The following is a 21,495-nucleotide window of genomic DNA, read 5'->3' on the forward strand; positions in this document are numbered from 1 at the left end:
AAAGTAGTTGATTCGTCGTGCGCGAGTTCATTTGACTCGTGAACTCGGTGGCGCGACTGACCGTCGCGGCTTTATGATGTGCGAATTATGATTCTGCCAAGAAAGTGATGGGGCCTCTCTTCGCGCTTCACTATGACCGAAGGTACGAGCTATCCACAACCAGAGCTCCTTAAACGCCTGCGCGAGCTCCAGGAGAACACAGCGGAGAAAGACAAGCTCATCGATGCCGATTGTCTGAGGATACAGGAGCTGCAGAGCAGAGTGCGCTTACTTCAACAGGAAAAAGCAGCGTTGTTATGCGACATAAACGATATTTGTGCACAACTTGGATTCCCAGACCTGGAGGCGCTCGAAAATGAAAGGTGACTAATATTTATTGCAATCGTTGTATCTCGACAGTCGTGCCGACGCCAACTACGGTCGCAATAGCATCAACATTTTGATGTACGTAATACTCGTACTGCGTTTGCAAATCGTGTAGAAGAGCGACGCGGAAATGCATGCCGATGTAGAAAACATTACATGTGGTACAGGAAATTACTGTTTACCTAACGTACACCGTAGGCCTAACAGTTTCGTTTACGATTATAGGTTGCATAAATTACAGGTTGTGTAGCGTTGAAATGGCTTCTAGTAGACGTTCCGTCCAGGGTAGTTATTTATAACCCGCGAAGACAAAAATTGTGGCTATGATGCCTAATTTGCCATCACCATGCGTGAAAGGAACAATCTCTTAATTGAATCTTGAATGGAAGACTTGTGAAGCCGTCTCTCCTAATCGCATTACGTTGTGTTATTGCATTGCTGTGCGCTGAACGTGGGAAATACCACGTTTGGAAACACGATCGTGTGGTGAATGGACATTTTTGGTGGAGGCCCGCACGACTGTATATGCTTTGTCCACCAGTTCCAGTCGACATGAGAAAGGAATGCGATGCGCGACGGCGGAGCAGCTGCACGGCGATGGTGACATCTGATATGTGCAGAGTAGGTGGAGAAGCGTATCATGTCACGCTGCCGAGCTGACGCGAGCGCATTGACGTAGTGTGTGAAACCTTTCTCGAGACCTGGCCGGTGTGTGCTTGCGTGCACCGTTAAACCAAGACCGACTGAACGCTAGGCGTTTTTCGGGAGGTAGTTTGCGTGACGCCGCTGCCACCAAGGAGACCGCAGTTGACGGTATGCAGCTGTCCGAGAGCAGGTGCATGTTGCGATGGCGGCGAGGAGGAGTGGCCGGCGGCACGCGACAGCTGTCCGGCGGGCGCGCTTCAAGGCTCGACCCGGAGAGGGCGGAGGAGAGGGAAGCGCTTTCATTTATCCGACTGGCCGCGCCGCACGCGTTTTCCTCAAAGCGTCGCCGCCGCTCCGAACAAGACGTCAAATTGAGGGGCGCCGCGCGATAACGGCTCGTCGAATAACGGGTCTGGTGCGCGTGTGGGTGGCCGTGGTGTTTTCGGCCGCGGCGCCCGGTGGAGCTCGGCACGGAGAATGCAGCCCGCTGCCCGACGCTTTGTCCGCGCGTCGTTGTTGCCTGGGTGGACGGGCGCCCCCCGCGGTGGTCCGTAGCCGGGAGCTGCCAGGCGTAGCCGCGGGCGCACCGCCTCGGGCGTCGCGGAGCGCAGAGGGCGCTGCGGACGCCAAGGACGCGGACCTCGAACGACGACGGCGGCTGGTGGTGGTGGTGCAGCGGCGACAGCGGGAGCTGCGGTGGGCGGCCGTCATGTTCGGCGTCGGCGAGCCCCCGCTCGTCTGTCAGGAGGCAGTGTTCACGCGGGACCGCGGTCCACGGGCGTTCCTGCACCCGTTCAGCCCGTACGGCCGCGCCGTGCTTCGCGTCACCCAGCACAGGTAGGCTGGCCGCCTGACCCAGATCGCGGTCGCCATTGCGCGCTCCCAGTCGGGAGGAAACGGCCGTCGGCCAGCTCGGCGGTTAGTGGTGGTGGCGCGTGGCGGGTGCGCGGGGTGCCCGTGCGCGCCATGTGGCCGCCCTCGCAATGTGGATGCCCCCCGCGAGCCGCTGCGACGAGCTGCTGTTGCTGTGGCGCTGCCTGGCCCTCCAGGCGGGCCTGGCGGGGCCCGGCTCGGCACTGCGGGTCTGCCGCGACCGGCCGTCCTTCCGACGATATCCCGCGGTCGACCGGTGAGGATAGGGTGCAGCTCGGCCCGCCGCCTGTACGGACAGGGCGCACAGTCGAAAAGGGAACGTGTCGCATATTAACTGGTCCGAGATAAAACGAAACTGCCCATCTCGGCCGACGCTTCGTGTGCGAGCGGTGAAGGAGAAAAAAAAAAATGTTGCCTTCCTTGTACGCGCACGTCTGCTGAGTTGATATCTGTCGCACTGTTTACGTCTACTCGGCCAAGTGCAGTTTACCGTTCACATCGATCGTTGCCGAGTGAAAAGGTCTGCGTTGGCAGTTCTGCAACTGCGAAACCTGTCGGGGCACTCGAGGCAGTGTAGAACTGCACGCATGGTTGCTCTTGTCTGTGACCATTGAGTGCATTTCAAGTGCCCTCATTCATGTATTCTCTGTTTACGTGTTTAAAGTGTACCCACGGCAGTTTCGTTTTATATCGCGTTATTGAACGTGTTAGCGGATCGTGTCGGAGATTTTCCACTGCACTGAGACAGCTGCTGGTTTAACGAAACCGTCAGCTATGGGCACTTTTGCGTGTACTACACTGTCATTTACAGTTTAGTTGCAAATGGGAAGTTCATAAGCGCAGAGAAACTTCGGCTAGTTGGGGCAAAGTCGTACTCTGAAAACACAGCCGTCAGGGGACGAGGACGTGTTGTGAAAGTGCTGTTTTAGTATTCGTCCCGCTAGCATTGTTTTCCTAGTATAATAAACACCACGAATTTCTGTTCGAAACAACTTGGCCCTCGTGGACCAGGAGGCAGCATGACTCGCAGTGATGTGGCATCCGCGTGGCTATGTACCTTAATTTTAAAATTCATTGTGATTACACACTCCCATGTCCATAACTGCCTGTATTGTTGCTCCCTTGGTAATGTATGTGCAATGTGATATATAAAAATGAGCATTGAAAGTGATACTTGGGTACTGTTACTAAAGTGCAACTATGCCCACAAATACATCCCAAACATCTACAGTGCTGACGGAATGCAGCATTACATCAAAACTCAGTTTAACAACTGGCACATTGTGTGGCTACGAATCTGGCCATTAACTGTGATAGCTCTGATATAAGTGTATGAGCCAACGTTACAGTGATATTTCACATACCGAACACAGTGGAAATGAAATTCTGTGCACTACTTTGCCCTAAACTGATGTGGTTCACTTTGTTATCACTTTGCACCTAGCTTGCATGTTTTGCTTAACTGCACTGCAAGAGTATCATTATTGCATTCAGAGAATTATTGCTTTTTGATGCCAATTTGGGCCTCTATTGCACAAGCAGTAATTTATGTATTTGACCAAGTGATCTCGTTTTAGTGTATAAATTTTAATGACAGCATTTTAAGGTGTGCATGATGAATTTTGCATATCGTTCAAGCCCACATTTCCCTCTTACTTTTTTTTATTTCGTAGGTACCTTTGTTTAATTAGCACAACATAGTAAAATGTCTATTATTTAAATATTTTGCAGCTTAAATGGCATTAAGCACCAGAACTTTACTGGACTGGCAAACCTCTTTTATGAGAAGGGCAAGTCAAACTGCGTATACGAGTATTTTTTTTTCTTGTCGACTGATTCTGTTGGCAACTGCTTTCTTGTTTGTTGTAGTGCTGTGTTTCGTGTCACTAATTATTTCCATGATTTAGGCTAGTTTTCGTGATCTTGTAAAATGTGGGCCCGTTCAGAGATTATGATTTGAAAATATGAGTAGCCGTAAAATGCCCATTCTATCATTATTCATATTCACTATGTAGTCATATAAGTGTTGACAATCTGTCCACTCCATTTGATTGAGGAACTCGTACATGCTTTGAAGCATAATGTGTGTTCCACTGTATCACTTGCTGTAAATGGCCTGTTATTTGCATCACTATTGCTTCGTTCAGTTACCTGAACAATCCATGCCCACGTTTGGTGAAACTCGGCTCTCAAGTTCATTTGCAAGAATTATGGCAAGTCAGTATCCTAGACTTGCTAGCACCTTAGGCCATCACCTTAGGTTTGGCGATCAAGTACTCAGTCTTGAGAGGCCAAAGTTACGGCTAATGAATCTCGTTGGATGAGCACGCTTGTGATAGCTGTTGTCATGTAAGTCATGTGAATGTTACTTCAGTATATTGAGTGAGTTTTTGGTTTTGCTTTGGTGATCCATATTTGGTTTAGCAAAGCAAGGTAGGTCTATTCGACATTCATTAATAAGTCGTTTTTAGTAGTATTCTCATCTAAGTTGGTGCTTGGAGTGGGTATGGAGGGGGTTGTCTTGTCTTACCCCTTTTCATCGGTTGTTTTGGGGTATGCAGCGATGGCGTAGAAGTAGAGCATCAGACTTACCTTCAAAAGCGCTGTGCTTGAATCCCAGTGCCGCAGAATACCCCACCAGATTTTTTTTTTTAAATCCACGTCTCGATGGAATTGCATAAACAGGCCAGGGGTGCGGCCTCATCCCTGTGACCACCGCAGGTAATGCACTTCCTCACCAGAAATAGGATTGGCCACCCTGGTGCAGTACTTGACCACTATCTCCTATATGAATACACCAATTTTGTACTCTTAACAAAATTTATCCGTAGTTGGCAGTATTTTTCTGAATGTTGCACTGCAGTGTAGACATTTCTACTGTTTGGGTGTTGATGCTGCATTGTTATGTCTTTACTGTACTAATAGGCATGCGCAGGGGGTTTCATCACAGCACACCTTTTGGTTGAGTCCAAAAGACAACATGCTTCAGAATGGATGAAAGAATGAAAATGAGTGAGATGACATGCTTCTCACAATGGCCTGCCTTTGCTCCCTGGCTTTCCGGGAGTAAAAATGAAAAGTAAACAGTTCTTGGAATTCAACATTGGGGGCCTTTGGCCGCCATTATCGACAAAAACCTGCGCGGCCACGACCCTGCTCTTTAAACAATAAGAGACAGGTCCGACTGAGTAAAAGTATGGGGCAGACTTTGTGCCCCCCCTTATGTGATTAGGTGTGCATGCAGGGTTCCCCTCCACATGCACACGCCTATGACTGTACTGCTCAAATGCATAGCAAGTGTTATCCAGCTTTGTTGCTCGGGGCTGCTTCTTTTCGCTGCCTTGAAATTCTCTGCGTTTTTACTGGCAGTTGCATGTCACTGCTTTTTGGAACAGTAGACTTTTCAATTAACGCTGCAGCCAGCCGCCTGAGCTGCGGCCAGGTCCCCCCCAGAAGCAGGCTCGGCCTGAGGATGGGGTGGATGGGGCTGACCAGGGGAGTCTCCCCAACCGTGGCAGCACACCGCCCCGCAAAGCACCACCGCTGCGTCGCCTGGACGATGAGGCTCTCAAGCGGTCACGGCTGCACTCCCAACAGTGAGTGCAGTTTTGCCTTTGGGGGGGGGGGGCGAGGCGAGGGAAGAGCACTTTCTTTTCCTTTTTTGTTTTGAACACATTGGCTCACTTTCAGCGTGATCACAAGCACACTCTGGTGTAATTCTGTGGTGCGTAATTCCAGCACTAAAGAATGCAACGTGGGTACGTGGTGGTGGCTGCGATAACTATACAGCACATGAATACGTTAGCCAGTGATCGTGTCGTACCTATGATGTAGTCAGGCTCATCTATCACAGAATTTGCCTAATAAAGAGTGAGTGATTTCTAGCTTTCTTTGAAATGTAATTGTAAATTCCTTGCTGTGTGCAGTGGTGTAAGATTTGGCTCAAATGTTCACAGGAGCCTTGACTATCGATTGGCAGTGTTTTCTGAACATGCTCAAAAAGTGTTGTGGGGTTTCTTTAATGTGCACCTTAATCTAAAGATACACAGGCATTTTTGCATTTCGCGCCCATCAAAATGCTGCTGCTGGAGTCAGGCATCAAATCCATGCCCTCGTGCCTAGCAGTGCCATTCTATAGCTGTTAAACTGCCATAGCAGGTAATCTGTCGGGCTATGTTGCCCCCAGAAGCATAGGAGTCTGCGTATGATGGTACAAATCAAGAGGCCAAAACAGCACCCCCCCCCCCACTTTCCCCAGTCTTTTTCTGTGAGGTACACGGATGGAGTGTGTAAAGATCGTTAACACTTGTGTTGTGATGAAGGCCCCATAGAGTACATATGTGTTACTATCCTAGTATCTCTTGGATGTGGAGTTTTCCTCAAAACTGAATCTGCCCTCGTATTACTGTCAACAATGTAGTGACGGTTGCTGTAGATAGTTAATGACTTCAGCACTTGCATAATCTCCCTTTGGAAGTTGTTTACACAACAGATTAAGTAGACGTGGAACGCAAGCATATTTGTGTGTAGTCCTTATTGTCATTTTGTCTTCTCTATTTTTCGAAATAATGTCCTATGCACGCCCATCTCTTTGTTGCCCTTTTCCTCTCTTTTGATTTGTGGCAAATGTAAAGATTCCCAGTTTTTTATAGCTGCTTCCAGTACATAATGAAGAACCTTGTCAGTGTGCAGCCTGACTGTTTCAGCAGGTTATGCTTAGACGCACTTTACCCCTCCCACCCTCCCTCCATTCTGTGTGCAGGTATGAGTTGTCGCAGGACCTTCTGGACAAGCAAGTGGAAATGTTGGAGCGCAAGTACGGGGGCGTGCGGGCACGCACAGCAGCACTGACCATCCAGCGGGCCTTCCGCAGCCACTGCATGCAGAAGCGCTTCCTGGACTTGGCCAGTGCATCCAAGGGTGAGCGTCGGCTCTCGCGGCGCATCCATGCACTGGACCTGCTCGCCCCTTCCGGTGCCAGTCCCCCCTCCTCGGAGGGTGCCCTGCCGTGGCCCGCCCACCATCGCACGCCCACTAAAGGAGCCTTGGCAGAAGCTGCTGCGGCGGCTGCGGCTGCCAGCAGGCGGGTGCCCCCGCAAGTGCCCCGACGGTCTTCCTCCATTCCTGGCACCACCACCACAACTTCCTCCAGCTCAAAGGAAAGCTCTGGAAGCTGGAAGCACAGTGTGGTGAGTCTAGGAGTAAGGTTACTTATTGTTTCCTTCTGTTATGGTACTGCATGCTCTGCTCCAGGCCCGTAGCCAGGAATTTTTTTTTGGGGGGGGGGGGGGGGGGGGGGGGAGGGGGGGCTACTTGCTGAAAGCCTTCACTACTTGAGAAAAAACGCCTATTTTCATGATTTATTTTCGATAAAACACCATGTGTCATCAAAATTTCAGGGGGGGGGGGGGCCTGCCCCCCCCCCTGGCTACGGGCCTGCTCTGCTCAATTAAGTACCTGAAAGGTTGATTTTCTTTTTTGTTTGTTCTGGTGCCATCAATGATGCACTTAGCTCTATTGATCTACCAATCAGCTTAAGCATCAGCCGTTTTGGAGTGTCGACCTGTGATCTGTGCAGCATATGTCACTTTTGCAGTACTTCAATCCCAGCAGCGGTGGCCACATTTCGATGGAAGTGAAATGCTAGAGGCCCGTGTGCCTAGATTTAGGTACATGTTAAAGAACAGCAGATGGTCAAAATTTCCTGACCCCGTCACTACGGCATCCCTCATAATCGTATTGTGGTTTTGGGATGTAAAACCGTAGCAATTATTACTATTATTGCAATACTTCAAAAGGGCACATTCGGGCAAATGGGATGGAGTTTGCGAAATCGTCGCCATGGAGCTCCTAACGCATGCAAGAATCGACCGCACATGACGTGCTCCCAAGCTCCTAAGCCCTGCCCAAGTACGAATGTGAAGCTGAGTTAGCCACAACGTCTCCATCGGTGCCTTCAGTGGGAGAGAAGTGTTCAAGTGTTGCAGTGCTACATGCCTTCTAGAAAGTAACAATTAGGCTCAGCCTCCTGAGCTTTAATGGATTTTACAGGATTCTCAAGCAGGCCTTTGAATTGAATTGACCATGACTTCTCTCTGGGCCATGATGTGCTATTCTCATGTATACTTATTACCTGCTTCTTGTATTGTCATCCTTGACTGCCTGCTTTGTTTTGTTTGTGTCCTCCTTTTTTGGCCACTTTTCTTGCCTTGAAGTTCAGTGCTGCTCACGCACGCTCTCTCTTGGAGAGGGGGGGGGGAGGCAATGTGATGCTCTTGAATAACATGACGACTGAAGAAGCCTACAAATTATTAAGATGTTATTAAGCAGCTGCATTGTCTCTGCTGGATGCCCTGCGGTCAAACTGGATATGTGCTTCCCTTCTTTGATTCACAATGCCAGGCTCCAGCAACCCAAGCAGCAACGGCTACAGCCCCAGCCAATGGTAGTGGCCAGCCTACACTGCCTTCAGCGCGGCCAGAGGACAAGCGGCTCAGCAACATTTCTGAAAACAGCGAGGACAGTGTGGACTGCCCTGCCTACTCGTGTTCACCACCAGCCTCTGACGTGCTTCTGCTCTACCCACACCAGGGTCCGGGTAGTCCTAAGGACTCCCTAGGCTCCAAGGTCTGTTGCATGATTTATCTCTAAAGCTCTGACATTTCTGTGGTCCAAGTCAGTGTCGCACTCCAGAAAAAATAAGTGTGCGCATGCTCTCTAAATGCATGCGTCGTGAAGCAACCTTCTAAAAATTCATGGGCGCAGCTCATGCTCTATATGTTAACAGTATTTAGTTACTAGTATGCTTGTAAAGAAACAATACTAAGCTCGTGCTTCCCTTATTTGGTCACCACCATGAAACAAAGCCAAATGCAATTGTCATAGGCAGATCAGATTAGCTACAGGTTACATGTTTCGAACTGTCCTTACAAGCATGAATGGTACATTTTTAGCACTGGTGCTGTTTATGTGCCGAGATGGCACATGGTGCACCTATGCACTTTGCATGTTGTTTCAACGTGGGTTCTTTTTTGTGAAAGTTTGTATACACCATTTCTGAAGGATTCGCTAAATCAAGCGGCAACTGCAGAATCGTTGCACTAAATTAAGAAACCCTGAAATGAAAGGGGTGGGCTATGCAGACATTGATTTAGCCACTTGAAGTAGCCACATATTCCAGCTGTGACACCCGCGTCAATCTATCACTCAATGGGACTTTACTCTCATGAACAGTAAAAGTGTGTATACAAGGATTATGTGGACCGGTAGCCTGAAGTGGCTAGCGGCCAGCTCAATACAATGTGCAACAAAATACGCACAGGTCAGATAAGAGAGAAAAAAAGAACATATATATACACACATATATATATATATGTGTACGCATTTACTCTTATAATACATAGATACATATTTTTAAACATACAGTGAACATCAACTCAAACCATTTCTCCCAACATGCACGCAGGTTTACAGGTTTTGAATAGACAGAAAAAATTACCTGCATGCTAGGCCGAAAGTGCGGGCAATTTTTATTTCAAGGAGAATCGTGCTCTAAATTGTGGAACATGACTACCTTCTAGTTGCAAATTCAATTCGTCTCATGCTGTTTTGTACTCACTCGCAGGGTAGCGAGGCGCAGCGTAAGCGCCAGTACCGGGTGGGGCTGAACTTGTTTAATAAGCGGCCTGATAAAGGAATCCGCTATCTGACGGAGCGCGGTTTCCTGGATCCGTGCCCTCGAGCAGTAGCCAGGTTCCTCATCTCGCGCAAGGGCCTGAGCAAGATGCGCATCGGCGAGTACCTGGGTGACCTGCAAGGTCCATTCAACGCCCGTGTGCTGGAGTGCTTCGTTGAAGAGCTGGACTTTGCTGGAATGCAGGCAAGTGCTTTGGCAACCACCTCCCATCTAATGCGGAGCTTCTAAAGTTTGCAGGGGGAAGTTAAATGGACACTAAAGTGAGACAACGAATCAGTTTAGACTGTTATATAATTCTTTAAAAACTCTATTGCCATTAATTTCACCATCACAGGTTTATTTATAGAAGACAAAATGATGGTCGAAGTCTCATTTATATTTCGCGGTGGAATCTCTGCACGTGAACGTCAGCATGACATCGCGGTATGTCAGCATGATGTCGCAGATTTACGTAGGATTTCCAAGGGGATGTTGCAACTTTTCGAATCAACGAATACTTTGATGTATTATCTGGGCTCGATGTGTGTGGCATGTGGGTGCAATATTATGTCCTCATTTCGGCTAAGTTTGTGTGCTTGGAAGGACAGTATTGCTTTCATGACGTCATCTGTTTGTACAAGTATTAAGTTTCTTTAACTTAAGGCAGGTGAATTAGTTGCCTATACCGACCATTGCGGCAGGTGGACTTGGCCCTCCGGCGATTCCAGAGCCACTTCCTGTTACCAGGGGAGGCCCAGAAGATTGAGCGGCTAGTGGAAGTGTTCAGCCATCGGTATGCACGCTGCAACCCGGACGTCGTGGCCAAACTGGCCAGTCCCGATACCCTCTTTGTGCTGGCCTTCTCGGTGGTGCTACTAAACACAGACCTGCACACGCCCTCGGTGAAAGCTGACAAGCGCATGAAGCTGGAAGACTATGTCCGTAACCTGCGAGGGGTGGATGAAGGCCGGGACCTCGACCGGGACATGCTTGCAGGCATCTACGAACGCATCAAGGCACACCCATTTCGGCCTGGTTCCGATCATGTCAGCCAAGTGCTCAAGGTGCAGCAGTCCATTGTTGGAAAGCGACCGGTGGGTTGTGTTTGCTTGCTGGAGTTTTTTTCCTTTGTATTGTCTGTTGTGCCACATACACTCACATACTGTACAGTCCATTCAAATCAGAGTAACTCCACTCGAGTACCTGCTTTCTGTGCTGTCGCCTGCTTAGCTGTTTTCGTTAAATATGATGATAAACCAGGCAGTGACAAGATGAAACTCTTCATCATTAATAGTACTTGCCACCACGGTGGTACGATGGGTTAATATGTGCGGCTGCTGACCAGAAGGACGTGGGTTCGGTCCCACTTGCAGCGGTCACGTTTAGATGGAGGTTAAATGAGAGAGGTTCGTGAGCTTAGATTCAGGTGCACTTTAAAGAACCCCAGGTGGTTGAAATTTCTGGAGCATTCCATTAGAGCATGCCTCACAATCATATCGTGGTTTTGACACTTAAAGCCCCAGCAAGTTTTATTATTACTATTTGCTTGCTCAGTTGGGGTTGAAGTGCTGAGCTAGAGGGTGCAGGTTTGATTCTTGGCCACAGTGGCCACATATATTGAAGGTGGCGAAATGCAAAGAGCACCCGTATGTTTAGATTTAGGTGCACATTAAGAAACCCAGACTGTTGAAATTGATCCAATGTCTCCCACTACAGCTTGCCTTGTGATATATTGTGGTTTCAGCACGTGAAACCCAATAGCTATTATTATTATGGCTAATCCAAAAGAAAAGAGATATGCAGAGTTTCCTATCCAGCATCATTTGTCATTCTGCAGGCTGCTACCAGATGAATACCAGTGTGTTTAAGACAGGCAATAGGGTGTTCGTGTGTGACGACAGCAGCAAGCTAAAGGTGTAGTGACTTATGCATTGTATTCTGCCCATGAATCAGTGCATCACTGTGCACTCGGGGGTAAATTTAAGAATTTAGTTGATTTATGGCAGACCTGAAAAGGGGGAAAGAAACTGTGGCTAGTTTATCACATAAAGGTTCAGCACTAGAATTTAATGCCACAGCCTGTGTCGATGGCCTTTAAACAATTGTCATGTCTTTGCATTTATCTAAACAGGTAGGGACCACTGTGCCATGGGCTTTGGGTGTGTACCATAATCTAAATCTTGTGTGTTGTGTGTTCTTATTGTAAACTAGCATTTTCAGTGTCGCACATTCTCTTGAAGGGACAAATGCAGAATAGAGCTCGTGGGGCCTGAAGAGCCGCTCTAGGAGCACACGGACACAGTCACGCTGTCGAGCAAACGAACACGTGGACACGTGTACTGCTTTTATATAACGGCGAGCTCGCCGGCCAAATCTCTAAATACAGTAAAACCTCGGTGATATGAATCTCGAGGGGTCACCAAAAATATCAGTATCATGTGAAATTCGTATCACCAGAAAACGTGAAAAATTAGTATGCGACAGAAGAAAGCTGGGATACGTGCGAGAGACGTCCGTCCATGAATGCTGCCAAATCCCAAAGGAGAGTGAGAGCTCTTCCTCATGCACCCACGTAACATCGCTCCCCGCCAGGCGGTGCCACTGGTGCCGCCGCACGACCACAGCACCATCTCTCACTTGGCGGCAATGCTAACTACAAAGTGTGGATGCCATGGGGTGAAAATGACTTTACAGGAGGTTAGCTCCCCCACATCCCCCCAATTTTAAATCAAAGCATATCCTGAAAAAAGCTTAAAACAGCTATACAAGCTCTACGAAAAGAAGGCAGCACATGTGGCGTAAATGTCCCTATGGAATGTTCGCGCGCCACGACACCACCGCTGGTTCACACCACTGAACAGGCGGCTTGTCCGCAGGCTCGACGATGTGGCCCCGAGCCTGGATGCCACAAAGGCAACGTGGCAGTCAGCGCGGAAAAGTGTTGCTCGCACCGACACGTGCTCTGGTCGAGGGCTGCGAGCAGGATTCATGAGGGCCTCGGTTTGAAGGCATCTGCGTAGGTTACAGGCATCTCCATTGCCTGAGATGCCTCGTCCACTTTCTTAGCTAGCGGCGAAGATGATGTGCAGAAGGCAGCCAGTCGCAGGTGACATCGCTCCTGCTGCATACACTCAAAACACTCTCGACGGAACGGTGCAGTAGGACAAAAGTAGGGGTGCTATATACACATCGCCGCATATGATGTTCTGTACAGCTGGCAAAGATATCGGTGGTGACTGAGACTCCAAGTTCAAGTGAACAAAGGTCGATTTTCTTAGTTCGTGCCACGCAAGCTAGAATGAGTAAAGCTAAATGCAACACCTCACTGCCATGATCCACCTGGTTGTGTCCCACGTGTGACAGGCAGCTCCGCGGAGCCTTAGGCCTAACAAGTCGCTTGACAGCAACCGGCATCCAACCAGCAACCAGAATAGGTGCTGAAGAGGCAGCCCTGAGGAGACATCAGCCCTACTCTGCTCGCTGCGTTGAGCAGCTTATCGAGTGATTGGCACTCACCTGTTCGTGTTGGAGCGCCGCGGTGCCGAGCCATAATACCAGGCAGCATGACACCCGTGGCCCATGGCCACCCAGCTCCTTGAGCCACACAAGATAGAAGAAGCTATCTACAGAAAACTCGGACCACCTACGAGGCTTCCATACTCACTTGCTTCGGGCTTGCCTACAATCCATGTGCTCTAAGCCTCGCTCTCGTACCAACAAGTTAGCAACTCAACGAGCTTCTTTAAAAAAACAACTTGCGAACAAAAAGAAACTCTTGGAATGCCAACAAGTTTCAACACACCCCAGCAACCGATCTCCTCGCTCTTAAGAAAGCACTCTGCCGACGCCAGTGAATAAAAATTCCTCCTAGGCCTACACTAATTCGGCTCTAACAAAGGTTGCTCCGAATCACAAAGACTGTCGTCCGATGTTCCAAGCGTTCCACGCTGGGCAAGCCATGTGGGTCCGTGGGGCCTGAAGAGTCGCTGTCGGAACAGACAGACACAGTAGACGCTGTATTGCAACGATGAAGTTTGCGATGAAGAAACTGCTTTTACATAATGGCGGGCTCGCCCTTATGTAACACATACACAGCATAACACGTACAATGTACAAGTGCTGCGTTTCCCACGTTCGACTCGCCATAGGAGCTCGTGGGACCGAGCCGTGGAATCGCCCCCATGGATCCTGCGCGAGAGCTGTTCATCCACGTACACTAACAAACCCCAACAGAAAGTAAGAGCTCTTCCCTATGCGCCCGCGTAACCTCGCTCCCTGCAGGCGGCACTGCTGTCGCCACTACTAGAGTTACTGTATATGCTACCTTTAGGTAGCAGAGTTGCGCATCTGTCTTCCAACGCCGCTAGCAACCATGCATTGCGGAGAAGCTGCCGCTTGGGCCAATTTTTTTATTTCTCGACGCCGCCACTGCAGCGAACTGAATTAACATTAGCCATCGACAGCCAACGTTTGTCGCCGGTCTTTGACACGCCAGACAGGTTAATCAGCGACACAGTAGGCATGTCGCCTGCAAAAACGAAGTGCAACTTCACCGCATAGCTGTGGTTGCTAGCCGGACCTATGCGCTACTCTGCTACCTAAAGGTAGCATATACAGTGACTCTAGCCACTAAGTGATCACAGCGCCATCTCTTGCTCGGCGGCGAAGCTAGCTACGACGCATGGGCGCCATGAGGTGAAACGGACTTTACAAGGGGTGGTAGCACCCCCACAAGCTAAGCTCGAGGATGTGGATTCAATGGGGGCAAAATACAAAAAACACCCGTGTACTTAGATTTAGGTGAAAGTTTAGAACCCCCAGGTGGTCAGCATTAATGCTTCCCCGCTACAACATGCCTCATAATCTTACTATGGTTATGGCATAGCAGAGTGTCATGGCACGTACATTTGCAGACGGAACAAATTGTCATATGCCTACTCGTATTAGCTGTGACTATATTCAAGCTACAGGAATCTGTCAGTGCTTCTACTGATGCATGCTCTGGTATGGCTGCGCTTGCAGAACTTGGCTCTTGCTCATCGTCGTCTGGTGTGCTACTGCCGTCTCTACGAGGTCTACGATGTCCACAAGAAAGAACGCCCCGGTGTGCATCAGCGTGAAGTGTTTCTCTTCAATGACCTCCTGCTGGTGAGTGTGGCTGGCATGCATTTTTAAGAGATATGCAGTGCTGTCTCGCCTTCTGCTAAGAAACAGTTGTAGCTATACAGTGCTGTTCTATATGTTGTTACTTGCCTCACGTATGTGGTTGTGGGAAAAAAGGTTCGGTAACCATGGGCTTTGTCGCTACCAAAGGTAACTGATCATCATTACTTTAGCAAACATTAAGAAGTTGTTTAATTGAACCTAGTGTTCAAAGCATGTCCACTCAATGTAAGTCAAATACTACTAGGTGAAAATGCTCACTGTACTTTCAAGGTGCAGCATGACTAGTTCCAGCTTAGTCTCTGCTGCAGCCTTTAATGAATGGTTTAGATGAAACATCTTTTCCTAAAAGCATATTGTAGGCCAATCATATGAGCACAAAATATATTTACTGTTTAATACTGTAAATTGCTCAATAGGGAGCTCTAGAACTGGCACACCAGAACCAAGCCTTTAACTACTAGCATGCACCTTTCTATTGTGCAAGCTTCGAACATGAAATTACTTCCTTGGGTTTGGGTTTGCATTTGGATGCCCCTAAGCTTTGTGTAAAATAACATGCTGGCATCCATCAAAGTGGCAGCTCTTGCCTAGCACCAAATCTGACTTGATTTCTCAGGAACAGCAAACATTCGTGGCAAAAGAATGCTGGTAAATGTTATCACTTTCACTCATCCCGTGTAGGTGAGGATGATTGAAAGATAAATTGCCACTGTTTTCTTGATTGTTGATTGATAGCTCGTGCACCTAAAGCAAGATGTTCTCAGATGGTATAACAGAATTCGGGTCACCTTGGCTGATAAGGCCTAACAGAGATAAATTTCGACACCACCTCAACACGCATTTTCAGAATTCACTCTTTCGCTTTTCACATCTAGTTTGGTATTTATGTATTTAACTATCAGTGCTTTATTATTTCATTTTATTAGTGGTTTTCATTATGTTTGACTACTAACATGCACTTCATATTTAATGTATAATCTTGAGCAATGCTTTTTGTCTTTATGAGTTGTGTAACTCCATGGCTTTTTAGAATTTGTATTTATTTTTTGTAGCCTGTTGTTGTATACAGTCACTATCTCGCATGTTTCGTATTCTGTATTTAGTTTCCATTGCATTTTCTTTATCGTTGTAACTGTTCTACATTATATAATCATCGACATTTTTTTATTATTATTTAAGTTGTGTATAGCCATGTACATAATAGTTTGGTGTTCCCCTTACACAATGCCTCGTTGGGCCTGTGAGGTATTTTGAATAAATAAATATAACTTAGCATGTTTTTCTGCTGTTTCATTATAAGTTTCATTGTTGCTGCAAGGGAAGGGCAAGGCAATAAGATTAAACTACATCCGCCACCCGAGGTCAAATGGTTGAATTTCATGCAGCTGTTTGTGAATACATCTTCTAAATTACGCACTGTGTGACAGAGCGGCCACCAAAGCATCTTTCTAGCAGTGGCAAGGTTAGCTAGCCATGGCTTCCAAGATGCACCACCAGATCTCGGAGGCCATGAGCTGGCAACTGCAGTATTGACTAAAGGCACGAGGGGCACATGTGTTAGTGTTGTCGCACACTTTTCGAAGCATGATTCCGTATTTCACATGTGCCTTGCATCAGCACCTGACTTTGGGTTTTCGTTGTTGCTATGTAGCAAGTAACAAGCCTCAGTGGCCGCAGAAATAGTGCATTGTACTAAATGCAATGCCTTCATGCTTATAAAAAATTGCATATTTCAAGAAATTACTATGACAAATTACATATTTTGTTTGTGGTCTGGTTCAGCATGTTTAACTTAGCTTTGTTTCAGCACTAACCGCCTATGTGTAGCTTGAACTGTGTGTGCAGAATGTGATGGTCTCTGCCCAGGTGACTAAAATATTCAGCAAGAAGAAAAACAGTGTCCAGTATGCCTTCCGACAGTCACTGCCCCTGTGTGGCATGAACGTGGCCCTTTTCGAGGCACCCTGTGAGTACAACCTTCAGCGTGGCCTTGCGCACTTGGCATCTCCTCCCATTTCACCTGTCGTGTATGTGTCGTGGACTGCAAGTGGCAAGGCGTTGCTCCAAGACACGTAGTAGTAAGGCTTCAGTGTTTTGGTTAGCTGTGCTTTAACCCCTTTGCCTGCAGATTACCCACACGGTATCAGCCTGACTCAGCGAGTGGATGACAGGGCGTTGATGACCCTGAATGCTCGTAATGAACACGACCGGTGCAAGTTTGTTGACGACCTGAGGGAGTCCATTCTTGAGGCAAGCAGCTTTCTGTTTGCAGCGATTTCGCAGGGCTGGTTGTTGGTCTCCGCATGCCACCTGGTCTTCGGTATAAGATTCCTGCTTGCATGTTTCCATAACCCAAAAAGCGCCACAGCAAAACTTCCGGTTGCCATCACATGTGGGAGTGTCTTACTATTGCCAAAATTTGGATGAAAGGGAAAGGTTCTGCCTAGAGTTGCATAGGCATCGCTATTTTGCCAGTGTCCGTGGTTGGCCCGTATCACTGGTGGGCCAGTAACCTACGCCGTGCCGCTTCGTGGTTCTCACTATTTTGCCTGCATTATTACTGCCAAAACCAGGGTCGACAGCAACGTGCAGCTTTACCAGTGACCTGCAAGGGACGGCAACCGGAAGTTTCGCAGCTGCGCTCTTTAGGGTACGGAAGTGCTCGAGGGGCAGACATCTTGCGCCCTTCCCCTCTCATATGTGCAACGGAAATGCCTGGTTTCGTACTCTAGATTTCATTTTATTATCTAACGAGCACCACCTAACATTCTGCTTCGTTAAGGTGCCAGTGACAAGCAAAGGCATTGTGGTGGACATCATAACCATTGATATGTGCAGATGGATGAGATGGAGAGCCTGCGTATTGAAGGAGAACTGGAGAAGCAGCAGGCATTGCGCAGCCCTTGGGACCAGCGAGACTCTGGTCTGGCCGACATGGAAGCAACTGGGGAGGGCAACGGTGGAGGCAGCACCTTACTGGCCCAGAGTCCCTGCCTCAAGCGGTCGGCTCTCTCCAACTCGCTGCTTGACCTGCATGACCAGCGTGAGTGTCATCACCATGAAAGAGCACTCTGCAATATGAGGCATGCTCATCGGCAGCACTGGTAAATGAGCAAACAAAAAAAACTACAGTCAACTGCCGATTTTTTGGCCACCCGATTTTCCGGACATACTCGAAAATTCGGATGCTTTCACGGCACCGTCACCAGCCCCATAGATGTCAATGTATAAGAACGTCCGATATTTCAGACGCTGAAACTCTTTGGCGTCTGATTTTTCGGACTTTCTGCCCAAATTGCGAGTCTGAAATTCATTAATTGAAGTCCCCACCTCTGCCGCATCTGTCGTCTAGGTTCGAACCAGCGCTTCTGCAAGTCGATCCGTTTGCGACAGTAGCAGAGTCCGAAAGTCAGCTTCGCCACAATGCTGGAGTGTTATGGGGTGAAGCAGACCAGAAATTCAAAGGGGCCATTATCACGGCGCCGAGCGGCGATGTCTTTACGTATAAGCAGCGGAAATGCACGGAGGCATGATGGCAGAAGGTGGCAAATGCACCAGTATGGCTTAATCGCTGACAACACTTACAATAAGCATCTCCAGTTAACTGCTCGGTAGTGCATGTGGTCTAGCGCAGTTGCATGCGTACTGCACGCGTTTAATAGGTGAGAACCCAAACACACTGCGCCGTTCATGCTGCCTCTTTGTGCGAGACCACTAAGTGCGCTGCACAGATGCGTTCCCTTCGCGAAGGAAACCAGCTTACCATTGCTGTACCCATGTGCGGTCCGGAACGGAGTGGGCATCCCAAACCCTTTCATGACAAATGCGTGCGTACGGTACAGCAACAGTACAGTGAAGGCGTCAGCTTAATTGGCGATGTGCTGTGCAAAACTGGAAACGGTCGGCTTCACAGGGCAGCAAATGGTGTGTATCAGCGGAGATTCCACGATGTGTGTGTGCATCGTTTATGTGTGCACACGCATCGGGGAAAGCCGGACGAGTCTTCTGCCACAGTCTTTGTGTTCCACGTCATTTCCAAATGCTCCATGCGAGAGAGCTGTAATCTATTCTGCGCTTTGCTGGTATGAGCGGCATTCATCACGAGACGTAAATTTGCAAGTGGCACTTGGCACGTGCGGGGTTTGCAGCAGTTACCAGATGTATTTGCGAGAGCCTGGGCGCGCACCAAAATGCCTGATAAGTGTACTGGGAGGCATTAAAGCTATTTCGGACGTGGCTGTGGCGATTTGACCACTTGAGCGGAATAGAAAAGCATGAATTCATTTTTTCGGACGATTTTGCAGTCCCTAGGGAGTCCGAAAAATCGGACGTTGACTGTACTTAATGCATTCATTACGGTGCAAGCACACATTGTGTATCTGCTACGTGTTGTCATTTTTCTTGGACGGCAAATCTTAACGGATCGCTTGACTGCTTGTGCAGCCGCAACTTCGAACATCAGTAGATTTGTCTTCCATGGCCATGGAAAGCTATCCAGTTATTTAGATGGATATAGGAAAGAGCTTTCCTTTATTCTTTACCTTGAATGCTGTTTTTCACTGGGAAAGGCTCTGTGTCCTAGTTTGCAAATCCTGTCTCTCATTGTGTATTGAAATTTGGTAAATTCACTGTAGCAATACTTCATCACTATTCACATAATGTTAGGACAGGTTCTGTACTTTAACCATTTTGACAAGAACACATGGGTGCCATAGATTAAAGCTTTGAAATCTGTATGTCACGCCATCTGTAGTCGCGGAGCCTCAAGGAATTTAGATCTGCCATACAGTCAAGCTTTCCCTGGTTCCAGGTGCTTGAACACGCTCTCCGCAAGTGCCTCTTAAGTGTTCTTTAAAATCTTGCAGAGACAGCGGCACGGCCAGTTCGACGAGGCAGCGCGGGTTCTCTGGACAGCGGCATGGTGAGCTGGCAGCAGACAGAGCGGCTGGCAACGGGCCCCGCCTCCAGTCCATCTCCTTCCAGTCCTCGGCGGCCAGTTCGGTGAGCCAGGAGTCCTCGCCCCACACGGTCCAGCATCCGGATGGAGCAGCAGCAGCGGCAGCCACCAGCATGGGCGACGGGGCCCGGCATGGCTTCCTGGGGAACCTGTTTGGCAAGCGTGGTCGCCACACGGCCGCGACCACCACCACCACCACACCCCAAGCGGCAGCTGCGGCGACCTCGGAAGTGCCCGCAACGACGGAACCACCAGGATAGGTGGCGGGTTACCCATCTTGCCCGCCTTATCTCCCAGTGTACATACGCGATAGGCCATTTTATTTTGCAAATTGACTATCTGCCTCTCCTTTATGTACAGCAGAAGATTCGCATTTTAATATATAGTATATATTACAGACCTCTCCCGCTCCCCTCTTCTTTCTTGTCCCTTTTGTAAGAGAACTTCCCTGCTCTTAAAGCATTCCCCCTCCGACCTCGAAATAAAGGCCCCACTCCTCTTGCTCACTCTGCACAAGCGTGGTGCAGTAGGCCTGCTCTGGGTGTTGTTAGTAAAACCTCATGGCCACAGTCAAGGCCTTTCCATGAAAGGAGAGAGAGTGGTGGGCTTGTGCAAAGGAGTTTTCTTCCCCCACCACATTTAGTGAAATGGTGCCCCTCATTGCGCCTGTGCCTGTGTGGAGGAATGTGGGGCATGCCGGTGCTGTAACTGCATCTTGGCATGTGTACATAAAAGGACAAAAAAACGAAGTATGTACTATGCAGTCGACTGCAGGTCTCTTTCGTGGTAATTCAAAGCTGCACTTTTTTTTTTTTCTGAGCACAGAAGCAGTCGAACAAATTGTGTGAACTGACAACAGCATCGAGATAATGCTGCATGCTTCAAGGAAGCGGCATATCCACAAATGTTAGTGGCACAGATCTGGCACTTTGATTCCTACTGTTTACTGAGGTCTTACCGGTGCGAATGCAGCAGCTGCGAAATTGAGCGTGTGAGCTTGTATAGAGACTGTGGGTGAACACACTTTGTTCAGTTCACCCCTTTTACTTCTAGATATCTCAATCATGTGATGCTGGAAACTTGCCCTCATGGCATACAACAAAATACTTTTATGTGTGCTGCTACATGCAGGAAGTCAATGTCTAGTGAGTGTTCAGAATATCATAAATGTGCAAATATTGATACTTCATCCCACCATATGCTACAGAGAGTATGTCAATACTGTGCGACGGTATAGTATATGGAGTCTGCAGGATATTGCTTCCAGTCAGTGCATGCAAACAGTCCATTTTGGGCTAAATGTTTGTAAGTGTTTCGCATCTTGATATGTGTGCACATAAAGAAGCTCACCAATGCATATTTTGATGTAGTGATTACACTTTTGCATGATGTGCAGCCCTTGAAGTTGCACATGTTTAATGTGGCAAATTTAGTGTATTTAATGATTTAAAGTATGAGCCTGATGCATTCTAATGCTTAGTTCACATAAAATTATTCACTAGAGTGCATTTTTGCAGTGCACTGAACTATGACACTGTGGATTATAACACTGAGGTTCTTCTGAATCTTATGGATATTCCATAACTTCAGAATGAGCAAGATGCTACATTCTAATGGAAATGGTGTAACAGCTCTATTTTAGTATATTGGATAGACAGTGATCACATTTGTTTGGAAAACTGAGAGGTGGTTCTAAGCCTAAGGGGAAAGCCTGGATAAATGTACCCATATTTTGTATTGTAAGTGAAGCACTGTTCCAGAAGTATGTGTGCATGATTAATTGCAGGGTTTCCTTCTAATATAGGGGTCCCAA

The 21,495-nt window shown here is 48.2% G+C and overlaps 1 protein-coding gene across 2 annotated transcripts; it reads left to right on the forward strand.

Moving 5' to 3' along the window:
- On the forward strand, window positions 1-21,039 carry LOC119396900 (IQ motif and SEC7 domain-containing protein 1). 2 transcript variants are annotated; one of them, XM_037664268.2, is made up of 12 exons: window positions 1-362; window positions 5,304-5,480; window positions 6,647-7,073; window positions 8,287-8,511; window positions 9,509-9,763; window positions 10,261-10,653; window positions 14,582-14,707; window positions 16,592-16,691; window positions 16,854-16,975; window positions 17,564-17,768; window positions 19,591-19,646; window positions 19,694-21,039. In XM_037664268.2, exons 1-12 carry the CDS (start codon window positions 133-135, stop codon window positions 19,940-19,942), a joined length of 2,565 nt encoding a protein of 854 aa, XP_037520196.1. In that variant the 5' UTR covers window positions 1-132; the 3' UTR covers window positions 19,943-21,039. The 2 variants fall into 2 exon arrangements, with proteins under 2 accessions (XP_037520196.1, XP_037520195.1); XM_037664267.2 differs by lacking the exon at window positions 1-362 and adding an exon at window positions 1,199-1,848.
- The last annotated feature ends 456 nt before the right edge of the window (window positions 21,040-21,495 follow it).

This window comes from Rhipicephalus sanguineus, chromosome 6 (assembly GCF_013339695.2).
Source record: "Rhipicephalus sanguineus isolate Rsan-2018 chromosome 6, BIME_Rsan_1.4, whole genome shotgun sequence".
In the NCBI taxonomy this organism is placed as follows: Eukaryota; Metazoa; Arthropoda; class Arachnida; order Ixodida; family Ixodidae; genus Rhipicephalus; species Rhipicephalus sanguineus.